Source organism: Bufo bufo, chromosome 1, assembly GCF_905171765.1.
Source record: "Bufo bufo chromosome 1, aBufBuf1.1, whole genome shotgun sequence".
In the NCBI taxonomy this organism is placed as follows: domain Eukaryota; kingdom Metazoa; phylum Chordata; class Amphibia; order Anura; family Bufonidae; genus Bufo; species Bufo bufo.
Genome location: NC_053389.1, coordinates 385,909,854 through 385,936,144, shown reverse-complemented (window position 1 = coordinate 385,936,144; position 26,291 = coordinate 385,909,854). Strand labels below are relative to the sequence as shown.

Sequence of the window (26,291 nt, the reverse complement as noted above, 5' to 3'; positions counted from 1 at the left end):
TGATCTCTTGAGATGCAATTGTCATCTATTAACATAGGTTGGGCTATATAAACCATAACCTTAGCTTACCCACTTATCTGTTTTATCATTCCAGTTACTGGGCTTGTAAACTGCTAAAGGCACTAAGAATCTTAAGGAGACATAATTTGTTCATCTTCATATTCTTTTGCATGTAGGAGATGATTGCTTGACCTTTGAGCCTTTACACAGCCATGGGGTGGCATCAGAGGAGTTCTTTACGCTCAATTTGCAGCCATACTCTTCGTCACACTAGTGCTCATGGAGTGCCAAACATCATACATTCACGGAACCGATGGAGGAGCTGTTGTTGGGCAGCTTTTGTGTTTCTGGTATTGGGCTGCATGTTATGGCAGTGCAGTCAGTTAACAGCCACCTATCTGCAACATCCCACGCAAGAGAAGGTCACACTTGTAAACAGCGCCAGGCTTCCATTTCCAGCCATCACTTTTTGCAATCTTAATCGTGCTCGCATGTCCCAGCTTAATTCTTCAGGATACAAGGCTCTAACTGACCAGTTGTCATTAACATCAGGTCATGAATGGGAACATAGTTTACCCAGTAACGCAAGGGAAAGAAACTTTGCTTTTGCCTTGTCACAGCTAAGTAACCAGGAACAGATGGTTTTAGGACACCGGCTCGAAGATATGCTTATTTCCTGTGTCTTCCATGATGAGTCCTGCAATGAAAGGTTAGCACAATCCATATTGGGGCCACAAAAAGTATAGAATATTTTGCGCTTGGTTGTGATTCCTTATATATTGCCAATGATACTGTAACTTATTTGCCTGCAAAAAAGTAAGAACCCCACATAGCTTGATGTTAATGAGTGGCTGTAGTAATTTCAGTTATTGAATATACTAGTTAATTTTCCTTTATGCAATACCTTAACATACTGTAACATTGGCTCCAAGGTAGAACCTTAAAGGGATTGTCTCAAGAAGATATCTGTCCATAGGATGTTTTAGGGAATATGGACATTAAAGGGGAGGGGGGGGTCCAACCCAAGGCCTCTCTTTTACAGCCTGCAAGAGTTGGTTGAACCATCTTTTTAGTACATGGATGACTAAATCTGAAGTCAATGTAATGCTATTCACCCTGCACATGCAGCTCTCTTAAAAGGGTTATATTTAATAAGATAGATAAAGAACATGCAATATAGCTATTGAATGATATTAAAAAGCTATTGAACACATTTGTATTATGCTTGAAGGTGCTTTCTGACAGTCAAATATTCATGGCTTTCTCTTGAGGACCTATTGTTGTTGTTTTAGCCAGTAAGAGGTCCAACTTCAGTCCCCCTGACAATTAGCATATGAAAGGACTGTGGTATTCATTGTGTATACAGGCACACAAGCTCATTTGTGCAGGTGCCTGAACCTGGTAGCACTGCCCAGTATCATTCCAGTTGACGGGTCTGAACCGTTTTATTCAAACATTGATTTAAAGCATGGGATAATTATCCCTGTATGTACAGAATGGAAGTGTATCTAGATGTGGAGATTCAAGTAAGAGTCAGAACATGAAAGAGAAGTTCTCCTTCCTTGTAAACAAAAATGTTCCGTAAAGACCATATTTCATGCTGCACATTGATATATTGTGGAGCAGGTCATAGATGATTTGTAATAGTTAACAATGGATGCTCTGCCAGATCCCTTTGAGGCATTAAAGTATGTCTGTGTTCAAATATGTTGCATTTAAAAGGTAACTCCACTTAGAATCAAACAGTGGCACTGTGAAGTTGTATGATTAGAATAATATAATAACATATTGCCTTCTTTAGCTTAGTGAGTCTTCTGTGCTGGAGAACCATTATTCAAGGTATAGGAGTTCAATACTACTCAAAGAATCACATTGAGGACACCTTTGTGGGATATGAATTATATGCCTTTAAATCTAGAGAACAAATACATAGGGGGGGATTTATTAAAACTAGCCCTTCTGACACCAGTCTACCAGAAAGGTAGCTGGCGTACGATGCCCAAATGTTATTAAAAGGCGCACACATCTCTTAATAATTTTGGCAGATCCCTGGGAGGCCTGTGCCACAAAAATTAAATCCTGAGCAGTAAGGAGCTGGTGTAGATTTCAGGTATAATGTGTGGTGGTTTCCTGGCATAGATATTGTTAAATGAACCCCTTACAGGCCACGGCTGTCAGTTTAAAAAAATAAATATTAGCGAGTGTGTTGGAAAAGGGATAAAAATCTCAATTTTTGGTAAAAATGGCCCTTGCTTCAAAATTTTAAACTTTTCAACACCAGAAAACATTGGATGGACCATGTGTGTGCATGTGTAGGAAGGGAAAATTACAATCTGTGCACATAGGCAGAAAAAATAATTGTTAATAGTCGAATGTATATTTGCTGTGTAGTCTTGCAGCAAAAATCTAAGTCTGAGAATTGACCTTCTGCAGTTTTGCAGTTTGCACTGAAGCAGAACTATCTGTATATTTAGCCCCACATGCAGCCGGCTAACAAAACTGCTGCATGGCAACCTCGGAAAAAATGTATATGCTAATTATTTTCATTCCATTCCATTTTTTAAAATGCAGATTTCAGGGCACCGAAAACCTTGTCAAAGAAATTCTTTAAAGTGTTTTCATTTTCATAATTGATAAGTATTGCTGCTCTTATGGCTTATGCAATCCCATACCACCATTCTGAAATAGCCTAAGGTTTTTTGCTAAAAAAAAAACCTTGCTTTTAGCATCCTTTGTAAACCAAAAGGGTGGCATAAACCTAGGAACTGTCTCACCCTAGTCTAAACTGAAACAATTCTTTCCATGGGCTCCATTGTAGTTGCATTGAATGCCCCCACGTTATAATCTCCCTTGCTGTGTATGGCATATAGTATTTATATATGTTTATGTGACTGTCACATCAATAAAAATACACAATTCCATCTGGATAATGTATGAATGAATATGTTCTTTTTTTCAGCTTCTTTACTCCTTTCTTAAATCCCAAGCTCGGGAACTGCTATACTTTCAATGGACCAAGAAATCAGTCTGCAAGAAAGGAAGTTGAGGTCCTAAATGCTACTAAGGCTGGCTTCAGTTATGGTGATGTCATATTAAGTTAAAAGTCTTGTATGCTGCATCAGATTCTTTCATCTGGTTTGATGCTTGTAGACTGACCAAGGTTCCTCTCACTTATTGTTTTTCTTAAAGGGGTTATCCCATGACTAATGTAAAAGCTAGAACCAGCCCTGTACCTCACATGGATCCAGAGATCTCCCCGTCCATTGCTCTGCTACATTTATATCAAGCTGGCAGCTCAAGGGGAGTGTCTTTTCTGCTGCAGCTCAAGGGGAGTGTCTTTTCTGCTGCAGCTCAGGGGGCGTGTCCATGCTATCTCTATCACAGCTCAGGAGGCAGTTAAAGGATGAACTGAGCATGTGCGGGCTTCTCAGTGAGCAGGACAAAGAAATAAGAAAGAAAATTAAAGAGGAGGTGGCGCTATACAGATACATTTTATTGAATAACTCAATGGCTATTCTTCATTTTTAATTACATGCAATTACATTATTACACACAGTATTCAGATCTAGGTGCTGGTTTGAAAACTTTAGAATATTTCCCATGGGATAACTCCTTTAAGACGCTTAGGTGATAGGAGGTCTATAACTGCTATTAGAACTTTTGAATCAATCTCCATGTAATGAGGCTTTGTACTACTGCATAACTGAAGAAATAATTGACTGTAGCTCAGTCAATATCAATCTGCAGTATAAATATGAGAAAAAAATATGTTCCTGGTAGACCTGTTATAAAGCTAAATAAAAAGTGCATTATACTTTATGTATACATAATGAATAGTGAATAGATTTCTGTGGTATATTATCTGAGGACTTGGCTTTATGTTTGTGATATGTGTTCTATATAGTCATATGAAGTGACTGCTTATCTTTTACCAACAGGTCTGACAATGGAGCTTTTTATTGAGCAGCATGAGTATATCAGGAGCTTGAGCACAGCTGCTGGACTGAGAGTAGTCTTGCATGGACAAGGGAAGATGCCATTCCCTGAGGATGAAGGAGTTAATGTCCCCCCTGGACAGGAGTCAGACATTGGTGTCGTGAAGGTATGTTTGGTAAAAAGTCCTCAAATTGTGTTTAAATTCACTGAATTTCTCATAACTAATTGTAAATTCTATACATGTAGATAGCTTTAATGACAACCCAAGATCTTTGCCTCTTCAAATGAAATAATCATTGTTTACTTCCACAAATTATAATTCTGTCATGGACATGCTGGTAGAGGTAATATTATCAGAGCTATGTCTTTCAAGGAGTTGGGCAATTCCAATTGAAGTAAATGAAGATGGTTCTTATTGAATAACATCAAGCAGAGACCTTGAAAATGTTAAGGAATCAATTTACTAATTTATGGCAAATACCTTTTGGGTTGGATTCACACACTGTAGATTTTATTAAAATGTCTGCAACTGTAAATGAGCTCCATTCATCTGAATGGTGTTTGCAGAAATCCATGTGCTTTCTAAGGCTACTTTCACACTAGCATTCGGGGCTCCGCTTGTGAGTTCCGTTTGAAGGGTCTCACAAGCGGCCCCGAACGGATCCGTCCAGCCCTAATGCATTCTGAGTGGATGCGGATCCGCTCAGAATGCATAAGTCTGGCAGCGTTCAGCCTCCGCTCAGCAAGCGGACACTCGAACGCTGCTTGCAGCGTTCGGGTGTCCGCCTGGCCGTGCGGAGGCAAACGGATCCGTCCAGACTTACAATGTAAGTCAATGGGGATGGATCCGTTTGAAGTTGTCACAATATGGCTCAATTTTCAAACGGATGCGTCCCCCATTGACTTTCGATGTAAAGTCTGGACGGATCCGTCTGAACAACTTTCACACTTAGAATTTTTTCTACAATATAATGCAGACAGATCCGTTCTGAACGGATCCCAAGTCTGCATTATATGAGCGGATCCGTCTTGGCAGACATCAGACGGACCCGCTCTGAACGCTAGTGTGAAAGTAGCCTAACAAAACAACAATTTCTGCAACACAATCTGCTGCATTTCTGCTATGACATCTGTTTTGTAAGATTTTTCTTTTTTGACTCTGAACAAATACCTTTCTCAGGGTTTCCTATTAGACCAGCTATGACAGATATCTCTGACATATGGTCAGGCAAACAAACAATTACTTGCTAAGCTGAAGTCTCGCTTACATGTGAAAACTAAGACTCTGCTTAAAAGTGCAAATAAGACCCCTACACAAATGCAAATACTGGGACTGGTATGATTTTAGGATAATAAGTTAAATCAGCCTTTATAAAGTGCAATTAAATCATAACTGAAGATATGATTTCCCTTGGTCAAACAGAGTCCAATGAATAATGGGTAGCCGAAACGTAGCAAGTTTTTTTTACACGTTGTTCCATATTAGCAGTTCCCAATAAAGGGATTCTTTTTTTCACCGGACATGCTGCCTCCGTCATTATTCATTGGACTCTGTATACAGGGGCCTTTTTGAATCTAGGGCTCCAAGCAGGCTGCTGCATTCCGGGTGACCACAAGATCCGGTGAGTGCGACTCTACATTTCAATTTTTTCCTTGGTCAAACAGACATCAGACATTAGCCAGCATCAATATAAGAACCTTGTAAATGCATCATTTCTAAATAAATGCATCATATATGGAATAATAGAAATACAAATAAATGTCTCTTTATGACAGGTTCATGTAAAACGTTTGGAAGAACCTTACAACAGTCGCTGTAGTAGTGGCCAAAATATAAAAAACTATTATACCGATGTTTATGGTACAGACTATAGTAGAGAGGTGAGTATTCAACCAAATTGAGCATCTGGACATCTTCTCAGAGGGTTATTCCGAAAGTACATGCTGTCACCTATCCACAAAGTAGGTGAGAGTCTCTGATAGGTGGGAGTCAAATATCCACTGATGTTGAGATTGAGGGTTGCTTGTTTGAATGGTCGCTTATATGCACTGCCGCTCCAGTCAAACTCTATGGGACTGCCAAACATAATGATGCACATTATTATTTTAACTATAATAATGCAAAAAAATACTGCCCTCTGGTGTAATTTCAGCCTTTTAGCTTCTCTACTCACTCCACTGCAGCTCTGATCTCTTCACATTTTTTATGGTTGAGCAGTAGTGATGAGCGGCAATAGGCAATATTCGAATTTGCGAATTTTTGGCCAAATATTTGCCATAAATTCGTTATCTCCAGTCATTGTTTACTTGATTGCTAAAATCGGCAATGTAATATATTCGCGATAAATTCGCGCTTAGAATATTCAACACTATTTGTAAATACGAATATATAGCACTATATTCAAAATATTCGTGAATTCTTGAAGTGGCGATATTCGTGATTAAAATTAGCGATTCGAATATTCACGCTCAACATTATTGAGCAGGAACTCGTCCAATGTGACCATCAAGCACCTGCATCTCTCAGGAGTACACTGCAGTTAGTTCTTGCACAGTTGAAGTTTTGTTCTCCTCTATCTCTCCTCTACATACAGAATATTCCCTCACAAACAGCCCCCGCTAATAAATAGTACTATGGTATGAAATGCCTTCACAATTTCCTTCTCCACTGTCTAAGGAGATACATAGCTATATATTTCTATTAATTTAGAACTAGGGATGAATGAATGAAAGGTACCTGGGCTTCACTAGCAAATCAACATGCTTCACTAGCAAATCAATTGAAGGTACTGGTCCACCACTGAGTACAGGAGAAGGGGAGCCAGAATTCTGGCCACAGAACAAACTGCAGGGGGTGATATCATAGAGGATAATGTAATATACAGTACAGACCAAAAGTTTGGACACACCTTCTCATTCAAAGAGTTTTCTTTATTTTCATGACTATGAAGGCATCAAAACTATGAATTAACACATGTGGAATTATATACATAACAAACAAGTGTGAAACAACTGAAAATATGTCATATTCTAGGTTCTTCAAAGTAGCCACCTTTTGCTTTGATTACTGCTTTGCACACACTTGGCATTCACTTGATGAGCTTCAAGAGGTAAACCCCTGAAATGGTCTTCCAACAGTCTTGAAGGAGTTCCCAGAGATGCTTAGCACTTGTTGGCCCTTTTGCCTTCGCTCTGCGGTCCAGCTCACCCCAAACCATTTCGATTGGGTTCAGGTCCGGTGACTGTGGAGGCCAGGTCATCTGGCGCAGCACCCCATCACTCTCCTTCATGGTCAAATAGCCCTTACTTTCAAAGTTTTCCCAATTTTTCTGCTGACTGACTGACCTTCATTTCTTAAAGTAATGATGGCCACTCGTTTTTTTTTTACTTTTACTACTGCTTTTTTCTTGCCATAATACAAATTCTAACAGTCTATTCAGTAGGACTATCAGCTGTGTATCCACCTGACTTCTCCTCAACGCAACTGATGGTCCCAACCCCATTTATAAGGCAAGAAATCCCACTTATTAAACCTGACAGGGCACACCTGTGAAGTGAAAACCATTTCAGGGGACTACCTCTTGAAGCTCATCAAGAGAATGCCAAGAGTGTGCAAAGCAGTAATCAAAGCAAAAGGTGGCTACTTTGAAGAACCTAGAATATGACATATTTTCAGTTGTTTCATACTTGATTGTTATGAATATAATTCCGCATGTGTTAATTCATAGTTTTGATGCCTTCAGTGTGTATCTGCAATTTTCAGTCATGAAAATAAAGAAAACTCTTTGAATGAGAAGGTGTGTCCAAACTTTTGGTCTGTACTGTATATATATATATATATATATATATATATAAGTATTTGTATTGCATGTATATTGCAATAATACTTAATTTGAAATGTCCTATGCATTGCATAGGAATACTTTTTTGTGGGAAGCTCCCTACTAATGCAGTGCACAACATACAGTATCTTAAAAGCAGCTATTTGACCAGTTTGATGAAAAATATTGCATTGCACAGTTGCAGGGTATCTTGCATCATCTTTATTTGGAATAGACAATAAAATACAACTATATGTTTTTATGCTTCACATTTTTCTTTATGGTTGCTTGTACATATGTATGCATAGAGATATAATGCTGTGTAACTGCAAAACATTTGTAACTGAAGATGCTGCTGAGTTAGAGAAGAAGGAAGCCATAAATCAGCTAAAAGCGCATTTGTAGATAGTTGTGTATATAATGTGTCATACAGTTGTGTGCGTTTGCACTTGTCCCCAGGCTTGTAAAAAGAGCTGTGCTCAGACTAAGATGATCAAGAATTGTGGCTGTAGAATGTGGGAGTTCCCAGCACCCCTTGAATTGGATGTACCTCTGTGTAATATCAGCGAGTCCTCAGTGAGTAAGTATATATTCTCTAGGTTATGTACAATAACTTATGGCAAAAACAATCCAGTAACCTGAGATGGTATATTCTCTCACCAGATCGTTGTGTGGAGATGTATGAATATAAACTATCCCACGACCAACTCAAATGTCACTGTCCTCTTCAGTGTGAGTAAGTATCATCACAACAAAACAGATCCATCATATTATTCATAGTAATCTCAGGACTTTCCAGTTTATCTAATGTATAACATGTATGGAACATGTACGTCAAAAACATTTCTAGAACATAAAACTGGTAATTCCTTATAAAACATATAAAATGCATTATTTTTATGTCGACTAGTTACATAATTTGTGTTGTAGATTTATCACAGTCACAAAGGTAACTTGCATTTCTGTTAATAGTGAGGAGATTTTTGAACTTACTCTGTCATCATCCCAATGGCCCAGCAATACGTACTTGGTAAGTTTCCCTCAAGGACTTTAGATAAATGGTAATGTGATCAACAATATACAGTACTAATCTGACAATAATAAAGATGTAGAAACAGTTATTAGGATCATTCATAAATAAATTAGGGCCAGGGTAGCAGACAGAGAAGCTGCTGTGAGACCCAGGAACTAAGGGAGCAGTCAGTGATCACTGCGGAAACAATGAAAAGGGATGTAGACAAGTAAAAGTAGACTATTGAGAACTTTGAGAAAAGGAGGTAAAGACACAGGAGGAAACAGTAGAGACCAAAATTAGTCATTAACTTTTCATGCAGGTGCTGGACTGGGACTAAAAAACAGCCCAGGCACACAAACCCCCCACCAGTCCACATACATTATCCCCAACCATACTCAAAAATAGAGGCATGCAATGCATGCTTTGGCAAATATGTATACCACACTATGAACAAAAAGAAAACAATAGTGGAACATAGAAACACCTAATCACAAGGCCAAGTAGTGGTATAGCTTTGTTTAGTCAGGGACAAGTATACACTATTATTAAGGAAGCACCAACATAACCAGTAATATTCGCATATAATGACATCCCGGGGGTGGGATTAAAATTTTTAACCACAGGTTCCCTACTCAACGGCGGACACGCAGCGTCACGACACATGTTTACATATACATGCAATCATATATATGCAACACATACAAAAATACACCATATATACACTACACACACATACCACCCAACTAAAGAGCTAAACTATCATTGGCGCGCAAAGCAATGGAAGTGAACATCTCCAGCTGCCCTGCCACCACCAGAGCATCGGATCGGGACTCAGCCGATAACGCGGTTCTCCGATACAGTGGAAATTTTAACAAATGGATGTGGAGAACCGGAGGAAACTGGATGAATCCCATGCCTGGTCTTATACCAGTTCTATACTAGTGAGAGAATACAAGAGAATAGGATGCAGTTACAGGCACAATACAGTACATAATAATTAAGGGAGCGGATGTGTTTCAGTAAATAATTATATTCGTTAAAATATACTTTTACATGGGTGCTTAAAGGGGTTGCATTATATTGATGACTTATAGTATCCTTAGGATAGGTGATTAATATCAAATCAGCAGGGGTCCGACTCCCAGCACCCCAACCGATCATCTATTTAATGGGAACATGGCACTTGTGTGAGTGCTGTGTCCTCTTTAAAGGGCATGAGTCAGCAGACTTGTGCCTATGAAACTGGCTGACTTGTTATATGACTCCCAGATAGCAAGGATAACTTGCCACAAACTTGTGGCAGGGTTAAATTGTAAGTCTTGTTAACTTGCTGCACACATTCTCTGGCAAGTCGTACACTTGCAGAGCACTTGCAGCACAAATTCTAGTTGATACTTTTTCTACTTGCAGCAAATTTGCTTGGCAAGTCTCTAGCAAAAGCATAATAACTTAACGAGAACTTGCAGCAAGTTTGCAAAAGCAAGTTAATCTGGAGACTCGCAAAGCAGACTTGCTGCAAGTTTGCAATAGCTTAGCAAGTCATTTTCAAAATTGCAGCACAATTACTTGCTATCTGGGGTGTGCTTGGCAGCTAAAGGCATCTGTGTGGGTCTCATCAGTGGCGTGCCTAGGGTGTTTGGCACCTGGGGCGGGTCCTTTCTCTGGCCCCCCTTTCCCACTTGACCACATACCTCTTACATCCAGGGACATCTCCTGTCATGAAGACCTTCTCTTTCCTCTTCTCCTCCGTTAGACCGCCATGACAAATTATTTCATCCGCATCTCGTCTTTATAGAGTTTGTAACACAGACACGTTAAATTTTTCAATCAACCTCCCCATCCTGGTGTCCCCACAGTGTCATCCTGCTGCTGTCCCCAATACTGTGCCCGTTGTGCCCCCCAATGCCCCAGGTACTATACTGCTGAAAAAATAGTGACGCTAATAGACATAATTGGGGTCTTTTATCAAACTGGTGTAAAGTACAACTGGATTTCCAAAAGAGCTGTCAAAAATGAAAGGTGGAATCTGATTGGCTGCTATGGGCAACTTAGGCTACTTTCACACCTACGTTTAGGTGCGGATCCGTCTGGTATCTGCACAGACGGATCCGCACCTAAAATGCAAACGCTTGTATCCGTTGCATAGTTTTTTGTTCATGATAATGCAAACAGATCTGTTTTGACTTACATTGAAAGTCAATGTGAGGCGGATCCGTTTTCAATGGCACCATATTGTGTCAGTAAAAACGGATCCGTCCCCATTGACTTACATTGTAAGTCAGGACGGATCCGTTTGGCTCAGTTTCGTCAGACGGACATCAAAACGCTGCAAGCAGCGTTTTGGTGTCCACCTCCAGAGCGGAATGGAGACTGAACGGAGGCAAACTGATGCATTCTGAACGGATCTCACAGGCGGACCCAGAAACGGCAGTGTGAAAGTAGCCTAAGCCAGTCCTACTTTACACAAGTTTGATAAATTACCCCAAATGTCCCTATAATGTCTACAGCAGCTATAATGTCCCCTAGAGTGCCCCCAGTAATAATAACACCCTATATTGTGCTCCAGGCAATAATCCCTGTATAGTGTCCCCAGAAATAATAGAATTGCCCCTACAGTGCCTCCCCAATAGCAACGCTCCCCACCCTGCCCCCATACAGTAATTTCCCCCACACTGCCCCATATAGTAATTTGCCCCACACTGCCCTCCTACAGTAATTTCCCCCACACAGTAATTTCCCCCACACTTCCCCATACAGTAATTTCCCCCACACTGCCCCATATAGTAATTTGCCCCACACTGCCCCCATAAAGTAATTTGCCCCACACTGCCCCATACAGTAATTTACCCCACACTGCCCCATATAGTAATTTCCCCCACACATTAATTTCCCCCACACAGTAATTTCCCCCACACTGCCCCATACAGTTATTTCCCCCACACTGCCCCCCACAGTAATTTGCCCCACACTTCCCCATACAGTAATTTCCCCCATACTGCCCCCATATAGTAATTTCCCCCACACTGCCCCCATAAAGTAATTTGCCCCGCACTGCCCTTTTACAGTAATTTCCCCCACACTGCCCCATGCGGTAATTTCCCCCACACTGCCCCCATATAGTAATTTCCCCCACACTGTTCCCATACAGTTATTTCCCCCACACTGACCCATATAGTAATTTCCCCCACACTGCCCCCATATAGTAATTTCCCCCACACTGCCCCCATATAGTAATTTGCCCCACACTGCCCCCATACAGTAATTTCCCCCACACTGTCCCCAGGCCCACACAGTAATTTCCCCCATACAGTAATTTCCCCCACACTGCCCCGTACAGTAGTGTCCCCCACACTGCCCCATATAGTAATTTGACCCCCACATAGTAATCCCTCCCATAATTATTGCCCCCACATAGTAATCCCTCCCATAATAATTTGCCCCCACACAGTATCCCACCATAATATTCTTCCCCGACATGTCCCCCTGTGTCCCCCAAAGTTGGCACATAAAATAAAAAAATAAAAATAAAATAAAAGATAAATACTCACCTATGTCCAGGCGCTTGCTCGCAGAGGAAGGTGCGCACACTTCACTGTGCTGCTGCATCCCGACACAGGCGCGAGCGATGCCTTTATTGATGGAAGCGCTCATTGCTTCTGGGCCTGGCACCCCCGTGAGAGCCAGCACCCGGGGCGGACCGCCCCCCCATGGGCACGCCATTGGGTCTCCTGTTCATATATGCCCACATTGCTGAGAAAAATGATGTTTTAATATATGCAAATGAGCCTCTAGGAGCAACGAGGTGTTGCCGTTACACCATGAGGCTCTGCTCTTTCTGCAACTGCCGACTCCTTTCCACTTTGATTGACCGGGCCAGGCAGTGTAAACATCATCACACCTGCCTGTCCCTGTTTATCAAAGTGGAGGGGTGTGGCCTGAAAAGGCTTTAATGACCAGCAAAATTTAATTAAAGGTGTTGTCCTGCCATATATATTGATGACCTTTTGTCAGCATAGGTCATCAATATCTGATCGGTGCGGGTCCGAAACTCGTGCTGCTTCCTGGTAATAACACTACATGTCGTCTCCTGTGGAGCAGTATTGTAGTGTAATTACAACCACTTGCTCCTTTCAAGTGAATAGAGTGAGTACTTGTCATTACACTGCACTTCTGAGACGACATGCAGTGTAATTGCAATGAGCCGGACCGTGGGTAAAGTTACACGGGCGCCAAATTATGCAGTGGGTCAGGATATGGATATAATAGTCTATAGTTTGTTTGTGACGCCATCTGCATGACGTGACGCCATCTGCGCAGGGTACAGTCACAGGGCCCTTTAAGATGTTGTAACTCATGCACCAGGTTAGGAATGCCAGAGTGGTGTAATGTTTCTGTATGGTAGTGGTAATGGTGTCAACGGTGTCTCCTACCTGGGTACGGCTGGACTCCTAGGTCCTGGCTCACTTGCAATAAAATTAGTGTGGTGCTAGTAGGAGTAATAGAGGGATTTGCAGCAGTAATTGAGATCCAGACCTTTGGTAATGTTTAAACTTGTCTTTATTGGTTGTTGCTTTCATCCAAGCAAGGTACAGCATTAGTCTTAGGTCCCAGCAGGTATTGGCAATGTGTGGCAGGAATATATCTTCTGCTCTATCATGTGCCTGGAGCTTGCAGGAAAGGACGTCTGCTTGTTAGATCTAAAATGTCGCAGGAATTTGGCTTCTGCACTGACTATCTTCTGCTGTCTTGGGACTGACTAGCTGAGGAGGAATATGGCTTCTCCTGGGGTCTCTGGTCTGTACTCACAGTTAGCTTCACAGGGTATGCTTCTTCCTGCAGTTCTGGAGTTATCTGCTTGCTTCTACCAGCTGAGACTGCAGGGCTCAGGCTGGGGATGATGATCAATGTCTCAGCCGAGACAAGATCCTGACTTTGGATCCCTATATCTGGGAGCTCCTACACGCACAGCCTTCCCCTAGCAGGGGTGGCTGGCACACTAACTTAACTTCCTTCCCTCTCCATGAGGCAGGATATGGGCGCAGCCCACTTTGCTCATAGAGGGGGGAGCTGAACTGGAATGAACTATTCCAGTTCAGAAACACTAAATTGACTTAGGTCCCTGCCAAAACATTGCTGCCACCTGCTGGTGAACATGAAGAATGACAACAATATACATTTAGCAAGGCTTATAATGCACATTTGTGAGGATGTTATGTGAAATTACATTAGATGACAATGTAACTGTTGTAGCGGGGTAAAAGAGTAACACAACTCTGGGGTGTTACATAATGAAGAGGAAGCTGGGCTCGCATGGAGTGCCACCTCTTCATGTAACAGCTGATTAACAGGGGTCCTGGCTGTCAGACCCCCGCAGATCAGATATTGATGACCTATACTGTAGATAAGTGAAGAAATAGAAGATGACAGCATATCCAATGAGGGTCCTTTATTCACCGAACTTCCATGAAGCAATGTACAAAAAAGTGTGACGTTTCGGTGTGACGTCAACTAGCTGGTTACGTGCAGTGAGAATAATCACATAGTATTGTGACGTCCATTACCCGTGATTGGGTGAGGATTAATGACGCATTGTCATGGGCATAGGTGAGGAAAGAACAGGCTATCAAATGCATGGAGTGAATATCCCGGTAACCATCTTTTACCACGAGGTAACGCACAGGTCACAAATTTTGGCAGGCACATTATTGATAAGGGGATATATCCCATTGGACATTGTGAATTAGTGGGTGTTACATTAATATAAAATTTCATTTTTATTGGTCCCCTTTGATTAGGGGTGGTATTATCTGCACTACATATGTTTTGAACCAGTGTTTGATATTATGCTTGATAAAGGCTACTATGTAGCCGAAACGTTGCACTTTTCTGTACACAACTGCCTCCTCCTCTAGCTGGCCTCTTAGCCATACACAATGGAACCCTATTGGTTGTTTTAGTAGATAGACTACAAAATGTAATTGCAGTCATAATGTCTATTTATTTTCTTGCCAGTATTCACATTGTAGAATGCTAGGTCCATTGATAACATTAGTTTATTGAGCACCCACAAGGGAAGGTACCTTGGAGGAAAATCTGTCTAAAACAGTGCGAGTATATATATAAATTTGCTTGCTTAACCATTCTCTATATATGTATATGTAAATTTATATTTTTTAGGACATGTTCTCAAAGCGTCTAAAGAGTAAAAGAGGGTATCAAGACAAACAAACTATAAGGTAAGCCAAAAAACATCCTTTCTCCGGTATTCTGTTCCTTTTATGAACACCTTGTACTTAAAGGGGTTCTCTGGGATTTACATATTAATGACCTATCTGCAGGATAGGTCATCAATATGAGATTGGTCCAATTCTGGTGAGCATCGCAGCCTCCTCACATCTTACCAAGCATAGCTCTGTCCATTTGATAGCAGCTGTGCTTGGTATCTCCACTTAGCCCGATTCACTTGAGCTGTGCCTAGGCTATGTGACAGATGAACGTGATGTCACATGGCCTAGGAAGAGGCCTAAGTGCTAACAGAGCAACACACCCTCTTCGTACAGTCTCTTTGAATATGCCTGACTGCTTATAAAAGTGATAACATTATAGGGGGAAGGGGAAAAGTATTCTGTTGATTGTGTAGCATTCAGTAGTTATGTTATTTTCCATGTAAACTATATAAGATTAACTATATAAGCTGTGTAGACTGGGAGCTAGGATTTGGTGCACCACAACTATAGTTGGTGATTCCCATTGCTGCATCTTTAGCTTACAGCTGCCCATTGCAGTATCTAGTTGCTCCTATGGTTATACAAAACACAAATAAGACATTTATTCTGAGTTTATTGTTTCATTCTCAATGCTATTTCATCACATTAGAAACAAAGCCAGACTGTGATGTGTTGTCCTAATATGTGAGTCTCTCCAGATTGTATTACTCTTATATCTTTTCCAATATAACATAAAAATATGTAATAGCCACTACTGTACACAAGGTTGAAGAATACAACCAAACTTATCCACTGATAGATTTATAGACTGCTCCCTAGAAGTGTTTTTACTTAATAAAATGTATTAATATAATCATCTGTGAGGGGCAGAGTAAGAAAATGTTTTATGGAGAAACACAGTCGCTTGCAGAAAGCAATTACGGAAATCAAGGAGCAGCTGGACATCACAGAACGGCAGCTGCAGGATTCCTTGAATTCACAAAACTTTGGCTACATGCACACGAACGTTGTTTGTTTCCATGTTCGTTCAGTTTTTTTTGCGGATAGGATGCGGACCCATTCATTTCAATGGGTCCGCAAAAAATGCGGACAGCACACAGTGTACTGTCCGCATCAGTATGTCCGTTCCGTAGCCCCGCAACAAATATAGAACATGTCCTATTCTTATAGGCATTGTTACAACGGATCAGCAAAAAAAAACATATGGCATACGGATGTTATCCGTTTTTTTTTTTGCGGATCTGCAATTTGTGGACCGCAAAACATACGGTCGTGTGCATGTAGCGTAAAGGACACAGTGGAAACTTATATCTATAATTACAAGAAGGAGGTGGAAGAAAAGAAAAGATCTAAGTGCCTACGTGACAACGAGGACTATTTACTGAATAAAGTTTATGTGGCAAGAGTTCCCTGCCCGTTTGGGATCCAGAATAAAAAGATCATCCCGTAGGAATTATCACTCAACCAGCTCTGGCAGTGAATCAACAAACTCAGAAGACTCACATCCTTTTTTCCGGAGGGGAAACGTTCGACGGCCGCCAAGAGGAAGCGCAGGCCGGGCTGCAAACATCGGCGGCCAATCCACAATCGGAGCGTCTCAGCCAGTACAGACCAGCTCACAGGTATGCCTTCCTCGTTAGTAATAAACTTGTCATCTAAAATCATAAATCCGGCCCAATAATGGCATTGGAGAAGGGATTATCATTTAGTCCTATGTCACATTTTGAAAGTTTTCGGATGGATGTCGAACTTCAACAGTTTTTCAGAAGAATAAGATTAAAAGCAAATTTTTCTGTTTCTGAGCAGCGATCTGCCCCCTGTGAAAGGACAAGTGTAAATTAGGACATAGAGGGGAATACATTTACCTTATCAGATTTGGGTCTTAGACTTAAAAGTAAATATATTACACCGAAGAACTTGCATCCGAATGAGACACATTCTGTTAATTTGGTTACAAAGGAGACACAGGCTTTAATGTACTCTATAAAAAGAGGTGCATTGCATATGACCCATAATGTAACTTTGCAGGAGAAACAAGCGATTCAGTCCCTCATTGAGGATAAAACTTTAACTGTAAAACCAGCTGATAAGGGGTATCACTTGTCATAATGGACAGAAATAAATATGTGAACGAGGTAATGCACCAATCGACTGATGTTGAGACTTACAAGGTTCTGGATCATGATCCAATATTTAAGATCAAGAATAAGATTGTGGCGGAAATAACCTCGCCACTGGGTTTTGGAGGGGCGTGTTTGCAAGCCTTTTGCCTCAGGATTATGGCCCATATACTAAAACTTTGAAGGAAAAAGTAGACCAGACGCACAGCCTAAATCTGTTGAACTGTTTTGAGCAGGAAAGCCATGCTTGCAGTCGGTAAAATGTGACTTCCATGGATTCGGGATCCACTGCTCGGATCTGGGTGATTTCTGGATATGTTGTTCACCCAGATAAGAGCTATCCAGGGATGTATAATTTATGGGGATATGTGGGGCTTTGGGGTGTTTTCTGTGTTTTGGGTAAAAATGTGTGTTTTCTGCCTGTGAGTAATTAAGTTAGCCCATTGTGTTTGGTAATTGTATCACAGGCAGAGCCCATTGTGTTTGTTAATTGTATCATAGGCAGAACCCATTGTGTTTGTTAATTGTATCATATGCAGAGTCCATTGTGTTTGTTAATTGTATCACAGGCAGAGCCCATTGTGTTTGTTAATCGTATCACAGGCAGAGGGGGCATTTGTGTACAATTAGTGGGAGTGTTTCCATACTGTAAATGCATGTGATTGGCTGATGTAAAAACTGTCTCAGTCTTCCACAAGGTCCCCAGGGGAGTGTCTCTTGCTGGAAGACCTGTATAAAAGGCTGACATGTAGCCCCATTAAAGAGTTCCTGTTTTACCCTCAACATAGAGCCTTGTCTCATGTGTGTGGGGAAAAGGCTGCATCTACACTGGGGAATGCTATATGCTGTTTACTCCCCTGGCTATAACCCCTGAGCTCTTTTAAGAGCTTGTTCCTGAATTGCTCTCTAAAGGAAGAGAGGTTCAACCACTGGAACCTGGAAACCTTGTTGTAGGTCCAGGGTTTGTAGAAGACGGTGAGATCCCAACCAAGCTGCGGCAGTTCGTGGGGTCGGCAGTGCTTACGGTGTCAAGTGGAGTGCTTGGAGCCCTCAGGAAGCACTAGGAGCATCCATCAACGGAGGTACCCATTCGGAGATCCGTTACAAAGATATCCACTGTTGTTCACTATTATGCATCTCTAGGAGTAATTGATAAGAACATGTGCGAATTTTTAATAAACCAATCACCGGTTCGCGAACCGCAAGTTCGCGGCGGGTCCCATTCATTTTAATGGCAGGCGAACCTGAAAAACCTTCAGCTCATATTTGCAGCCAATAAATAATTACTAGAAGTGCACAAATAGTCCCACAACATGGACAGTGACATACCAGATGTATTATTCGAATTTGCGATCGCCATTCATCTTTTTTTTCAATGCGAAATATCGGCAATATAATTTTCGCATGCGCACAACAGTTATAATTATTTTTTCCAATACCGTTTGTCACTGTGTGTAGCAGAGGGAACGCAGCAAAACAGCCAAAAAATTCTGCAGTACCCAAATACACTATTATGAAAGTATATTGGTATATAACACCCCGCTTCAATCTGTCGTTTTAGGGGGCCACTGGTATATCACACCAGTTATAATAATTTTTTGTAATTGCTTTGTCACTCTTTGTAGTTGTAGTATCGCTGCAGAACCGCTCACAAGTCACAATGCTGCACTATACATAGCCAGTATAATATGCTTTCTATATTAGAAAGTATATTATAAGTGTATTACACCCCTCCGTACTGCACACCTATCAATAGTACACCTATACCAGTCCTTTAAAGGACTTTTGTGGCCCTATTAGCTTGCGTTTGGTGTCCCTAACAGTCTGTCCCTGCTCCACACAGCAACCTCTCCCTACACTGACAAAAGACTGAATGTAAAATGGAGGCCAGATCAGGTCTATTTATAAGGTATGGGGTATGTCCATGTGCTGAAACTTTTCAATTGGCTGTCCTGTACCACCTGATGGATGTGTCATGGATCAAAGTTCTTCACAATGTAAAAGAATATGACGGGCGTGAATGTCGCCATATGTTCGCATGTTCGGCGAATTGCGAACAAGCAAAGTTCGCCGCAAACCGACTGCTGGGTGAACCGCAAAGCCATCTCTTGTGGTAGAGAAGCATATTGGATACATACCTTAGGTACACTCCAGTCGAAGGGAATGAACAGGGAATATGAGGTTATGCATTTCTAATTAATCGGATTATTGCACCACAGTGAGAATTTATGATAATTATTTATTTATTTTCTTTTCCAGACAGCAAATCAAAGATGACTCGCTGCAATAAGAGGGATACTACAGGGTGGGCCATTTATATGGATACACCTTAATAAAATAGGAATGGTTGGTGATATTAACTTCCTGTTTGTGGCACATTAGTATATGTGAGGGGGGAAACTTTTCAAGATGGGTGGTGACCATGGCGGGCATTTTGAAGTCGGCCATTTTGAATCCAACTTTTGTTTTTTCAATAGGAAGAAGGTCATGTGACACATCAAACTTATTGGGAATTTCACACAAGTTTCTCTTTGTTTACAGCCATTGACATGTCGCCAAGGTTAACACGTGAGGAGCGGATAGAAATTGTGTTGATGTCTGGTGAACGCAGTAACCGGGTAATTGCAGCAGATTTCAATGCAAGACACCCTACGAGACCACCCATCTCCCATGCTACAGTTAGCAAACTGCTTGCTAAGTTTCGTGAAACTGGTTCAGTGTTGGATTTGCCAAAATGTGGACGCATGAAATCTGTCTCTAATGAAGAAACATCAGTGGCTGTCCTAGCTTCATTCAGCAAGAGCCCACAGCGTAGCACTTGCCGCATGTCACTGGAGAGTGGCATTAGTCGAACATCCCTTCGGCGGATATTAGCTACTCACAAATGGCACCCTTACAAACTCCAGCTACTGCAGCATCTCAACAAGGATGACCCAGATCGGTGCACTGAATTTGCAGAATGGGCAAAACAAAAATTGGAACAGGACCCTCAGTTTACGCAGAAGATTTTGTTCAGTGATGAGACCAACTTTTATGTGAATGGTGAAGTTAACAAACAAAACCACGCTATTGGTCTGACACTAACCCACATTGGATAGATCCCTCCAAGACTGTTGGAACAAAAACAATTGATGGTATGGTGTGGTATATGGGGTACAAAGATAGTGGGGCCATTCTTCATCAATGGAAACCTCAAGGCCACTGGATATGCGAAATTGCTACATGATGATGTGTTTCCCTCTTTATGCACTGAAGCTGAAGTTTTTCCAGCAAGATGGTGCACCACCACATTATGGGTGTCAGGTCCGAGCATTCCTAGATGAACAGTTTCCTGGAAAGTGGATTGGTCGTCGTGGGCCAGTTGAATGGCCCCCAAGGTCTCCCGATCTGACCCCTTTAGACTTTTATCTTTGGGGTCATCTGAAGGCAATTGTCTATGCTGTGAAGATACGAGATGTGCAGCACCTGAAACTACGGATACTGGAAGCCTGTGCTAGCATTTCTCCTGCGATGTTGCTATCAGTGTGTTAAGAGTGGGAGAAGAGGGTTCCATTGACAATCCAACACAATGGGCAGCACATTGAACACATTTTATAAGTGGTCAGAAACTTGTAAATAACTCATGAAAGAATAAAGTTACGTTAAAACCAAGCACACCATTGTTTTTCTTGTGAAATTCCCAACAAGTTTGATATGTCACATGACCCTCTTCCTATTGAAAAAACAAAAGTTGGATTCAAAATGGCCGACTTCAAAATGTCCGCCATGGTCACCACCCATCTTGAAAAGTTTCTCCCCTCACATATACTAATGTGCCACAAAAAGGAAGTTAATATCACCAACCATTCCCATTTTATTAAGGTGTATCCATATAAATGGCCCACCCTGTAGTTTGCTATGTGTTTATGTAATTTTGTTTATATGTTTTGAAGTATGTAGCGTGGTGTTATTGTCTTGGTTAGTTGATACCGCCCCTTTTTTTGGGCGTCTGACGTCACCACACGTAATGTGCAAATTGTGATTTAAGCTTCTGAATCATACATTGATGTGAGCTAATGAAGGCTTGACGGGCAAAAACACGTCCAGTGTTATATGTTTTGATGTATGGATAAAACAAAGAGCATTTGATTGAAGCATACGAACGCTCGCTGGGAGTCCTTTCAACATCAGCCTACACCAGGGCATGCCGGAAGTTGTAGTTTTACAACAGCTGGAGGGCCGCAGGTTGGTCATCCCTGGTCAATGGTCTTGTCTCAATTCTGTCCTCTGCAGGAAGGAGAGATAGTGCAATATGCCCACAATTATCTCCACTCGTTCTAGAGATCGGTGGGGGTCTCAGTGCTCAGACACCCACTGATCTAAACTTTTGATATGTCTCTATAATATATCAAAAGTCTTGTGAAAATTTTTATTCGACAGCGAAATATAAATATATTCAACATCAAAACCCCTTTTTCACAAGCTGGGTTATACACGTTGAAAAATGGTCTGTTGAGGGGACAGAGAACAAAAATTTGTGGTGTAAAGTTATATAGTAGTCACTGGATCTAATGTTAAAGTGCAAATAACTAAACTTCAGTTTCACACAATGTTATTACAAATAGTAGTAGATGCAAAGTTATATCTGTTCCTCTATAATATTATTTTCTTCTGTTGGTTATCCTCATGATGGTCCCAAAGTTAAAAAAAGAGTAACATAGGCCATCAAGTCTGAATTTCCATTCTTGCCCGAGGATTCTCTTTTTTTTATCACTAATTACAACATGCCCCTAGAACATGCCCAGTTCATACAGTATGCCTTTATGGATAATATGGTACATTTGGAAGTCTTCAGAACCTTTCACTTTTTTCACATTTTGTTATGTTAAGAAAAAATAGTTGAACTTTTCCCCCATCATTCTGCAATAAATACCCCATAATGACAAAGTGAAAACAAAATGTGAGAAATCTTTTCTCATTTATTGAAAATGAAAAACTAAAATCTTGCACTGACATAAGTATTCAGGCTCTTTACTCACTTCTTAGTAGAAGCACCTTTGGCAGTGATCTTGGGTCATCTTGGGTATGATGCCACAAGGTTTGAACATATGGATTTGGGGATTATCTGACATTCTTCTTTGACGATCATCTCAAAATTTGTCAGGTTGGATGAGGACCATCGGTGGACAGCCATTTTAAGGTCTCTCCAGAGATGTTCGATTGGGTTCAAGTCAGAGCTCTGGCTGGGCCACTCAATAACATTCACAGAGTTGTCCCTAAGCCACTCCTTGGCTGTGTGGTTAGGGCCAATGTCTTGTTGGAAGATGAACCTTCAGCCCAGTCTGAGGTCCAGAACACTCTTGATCAGGTGTTGATTAAGAAAATCTCTGTACTTTGCTTCAATCAGCTTTCCCTCAATCCTAGTTTTTTTTTGTCCCAGCAGCTAAAAAATACCCCCACAGATGCCACCACCACCATGCTTCACTGTAGGGATGGTGGTAGGAAGTGCCTGTTTTCCTCCAAACATACTTAGACACTTAAAATTAAGGCCAAAAAGTTCGGTCTTGGTTTCATCAGACCAGAGAATCTTGTTTCTCACAGTCTGAGTGTCCTTTAGGTGCTTTTTTGCAACTTTCATGTGTCCTGATGAGAGGTTTCTTTCTGGCCACTCTGCCATAAATCACTTATTGGTAAATTGATCCAGTTCTAAAGTGATTAAAGTAAAAAAAAAAAAAACTTTTATTGCAACATGGTTAAAAAGTCTTTACAGTGTGTCCATGTACAGACAAAACAGCACCAGTCTAAAAATGATGCACTGTATAAGGATTCAGTTTACTCACCAGAATGGCCAAAGATCAGCTCTTGCTCTGGAAGATGATCATGTACAGTATTATTTGCTAGCTTTGAATTAATTCAAAGTGGCCAAGCTGCTGAATCAGTCAAGGGTTAGAGCATTTGCTCAAGGGCGCTGATTATTGCCCCCATGTAAATATGCCCATTTGTCAGGTGACAGCATCTTTCACGCAGCACCAAAAAAAAATATATTTGCTTGCAGCACATCACCCTATGTAATATGCATACTGACAATGTGCAAACTGATGAAGGGTAAATGATCATAGTAATAATTGACTTCATATATCATCATTCAGCACTTATCTAAAGATAAAATTGCCCTATGCAAAAGGACCATAAAAAGACAGTTGTTTTATGACAAATTCCAGTTCAGGCAACATCAAATGATGTACAGTAATTGATAAACCTCCCACTGATATGATACTATAGCATTGAACAAATTCATCATTCAGAAACTAATGTCTACTTCTACAAAAAATCACCAAAGTTACAGCAAGGGATTCCTTAATTGTTTTTCCTTTTTTTTTTTTTTTTTTTTAGAGACAATGTACTGAAGCTTGTGGTCTATTACCAGCAGCTGAATTATGAAAAAATTGAAGAAGTTCCATCCATGCAGGTAAGGTTCAATATACTCATACTACTTTTTCGCCCACAAGTATGCTAAGGCCTAAGAACCTAAAAGAACATCCAGGACTGTTAAGTTTCCAGGATTCAGTACAACAGTATTGGATTCCTGACACTGTCCCATAGCACCACTAATCTGTCCTGACAGATGAATTTATAGATTGATTCTGCTAGATGAAAAATGTTAATTGATCCTAATCAAACACCTACATCTACCAATCACATTGCTTTCAGATATTTACAGATATTTTATCTCGCACTAATAGGCCAAGCCATGGTTGCTCATCAATTATCTATTTAAAAGGGCTCTCTGTTAAAGTGTTAATGTGTGAATCCCAATGTGCATTGTATGGCATTTGCTGATATATTTTGTTTAATGTTCAGGGCCATTTTATAGATTATTTAAGCCATACTCCCTGTAAGCCAGCCTCCTGTCCCTTTCTGACTCTGCTCCCATACATGTCAGCACTCAGCATGTCTCCTCCATTGAAATCCAGTACAATTGGCTCTCAGCATCCAGACCGATGCATGCACAGATGGCAGCCACACTGTGTTTCAATTAAAGGTAGGATGATATGTCTGAAAACATGCCCAGGGGCGTAGCTATAGGGGTCTCAGCAGTGTCAAATGAGACTGGGCCCCCCTTGCCAGTGGTCCACCACCAATTATGTATCGCTGTCCTCAGGACAGCAATGCAGTTAGGTGCTTCTGCTTGGCAAGGGAACGATGTGTTCCTGTCCCACCTTTCCCTCTCATAGGCTTCAGGCCTAGTGCTTATAGCTTATCAGAGCCCGACACAGGTGGCCCAATGACGTAATCATCATCGTGCCGCCTGAACAAGGCAGCATACAGCTCAGGAAACAGGCCGGGAGAAGCCGGCCTTGCATCGCTCACAGCCGCATGGAGGTAAATATTTAAGTTTATTGTTTTTTATTTGGCACCATGCTGTTGGGCCACCATAGGGTGGTCACTAAGGGGAAATCTACTGGGGGCACTAAATAGAGGCATTTTATGCTGGCACACATTAGGGGGCATTTTTTTTTTCTACTGGCACACATTATAAGAGCTCATGCACAAGTCAGTGTTCGGTCAGTTATTTCCATCAGTGATTGTGAGCCAAAACTAGGAGTGGAGCCTCCACAGACATCAGGTATAAGGGAAAGACCTAAACCTGTTCTGTGTTTAGAGCCGCACCTGGTTTTTGCTCAAAATCACTCCATAGAATTCACTGATCGAACACTGACGTGTGAATGAGGCATAAGAAGAATTATTACTCCTGGGGGGCTATGGGCAACATGTTTTATTTAAAAGGGCACTATGGGGGCTTTATTACTTCTTGGGCACAGTGGGGGACATTATTACTATTGGGGGCACTGTTAATACTAAGTGCAGTCTGGCAGATAATTATTTCTATTGGTGGGACTTTTGGGAGCAGTATAACTGTGGAGGGGAACCCTGGCACAGTATCAGCTTAGCACAATTGTTTTTGAGGGACATTATGTTTACACTACTAATGTTAGGGACACTATTTCCTGGGCACAGTTAATTTTTAGGGCACTGTGTACCAATAATTATTGAAGGGGCACCATCTGTGTGGTACTAGTATTTTCCAGGGGACTGTTTGTGCAGTATAGTATTGGTGAGCACAGCAGACACAGTATTGGGGTGGCAGGAAGGGGTGTTGAGAAGGGGGAGGATGATGGAAAAGTAGGAACTTAAGATGTTTGTTTGTCAAACTCTGCAGAGACAAGAAATGACTGAAAGAAATCATCATGGTGGTCTGGTCAGAATGGAGAAGATGAGGAAAGAGAATGCCTTCATTACCAGTGATATCAATGGATGTAAGAGGTATGGTGCTGTATTATCCTGTATGTTTTGTAGCGCTGTATGTAATGTTTTCTAAGTATGTTTTTTTTTTAACAGTAGGGCTGGAAGGAAGGGGTTAGGTTGAGAATTTGGCATCATGGTGCCATTTCAATTTTTCCTCAGGCAGTAGAAAGGCTAGGTGCTCCCCTGCACTGAGGCAAAGCACTGGGGGAAGGGGGAACCAAGCTAAACTCTTGCACCAGGGCCCATGAGCCTTTATCTACACCCCTGCACATGCTCTTTCATCTGCAGCCTTCTATCCAAACAGGACAATGGGCTGGCCAAGCGAGGGGGTTAGGGACATCAAGAATTTACTAAATGGCCCTGAAGATGAATTAAAAATGTATAAGTGCCATTTATTGCACCATAGGATGCACATGATAACATATGAAATAAAGTAGGCAATGTATTTAATTATATTTACCCAACTATCCAAAATAAAATATTGAAGTATGAATTCCATTTCTATTCAGCAAATACGTAAAATGTACCATTCCATTTGTTATTGCAGCTTGTTGACCTGTTTTCAAGTATTGGAGGGCTAGTAGGCCTTTGGATTGGGGTCTCAGTTTGTACAGTGGCCGAGTTTCTAGAACTGATTTTAAATATATTGACATTTGTCATTGTATGCCTCCCAAGTCGAAAAGAGAAGTCTCCAGAAAATCCATACACAATCTCAAGCCCTCAACTTGAACCTTTCTCACTAGTGCTTTCTACTGATCAAAGCCTTCTATTGGATTCTGTTGAAGATGTCACCAGTTTGCTCAGTAACAATGCTGGGGCTGAACAAAGCCTCCATAACCCCTATGGGAGCTGTGAAACATTAAATGATTCCATCTACAATGTGTAG

General features: G+C 41.2%; 1 protein-coding gene across 1 annotated transcript; it reads left to right on the top strand.

Moving 5' to 3' along the window:
- The first annotated feature begins 362 nt into the window (after positions 1 to 362).
- On the top strand, positions 363 to 26,291 carry LOC120979489 (amiloride-sensitive sodium channel subunit beta-like). The gene is made up of 10 exons (XM_040408310.1): positions 363 to 709; positions 2,960 to 3,081; positions 3,939 to 4,102; positions 5,713 to 5,817; positions 8,217 to 8,337; positions 8,421 to 8,493; positions 8,730 to 8,787; positions 14,950 to 15,008; positions 23,492 to 23,567; positions 25,953 to 26,291. The coding sequence occupies exons 1-10, from the start codon at positions 363 to 365 to the stop codon at positions 26,289 to 26,291; spliced, it is 1,464 nt and encodes a 487-aa protein (XP_040264244.1).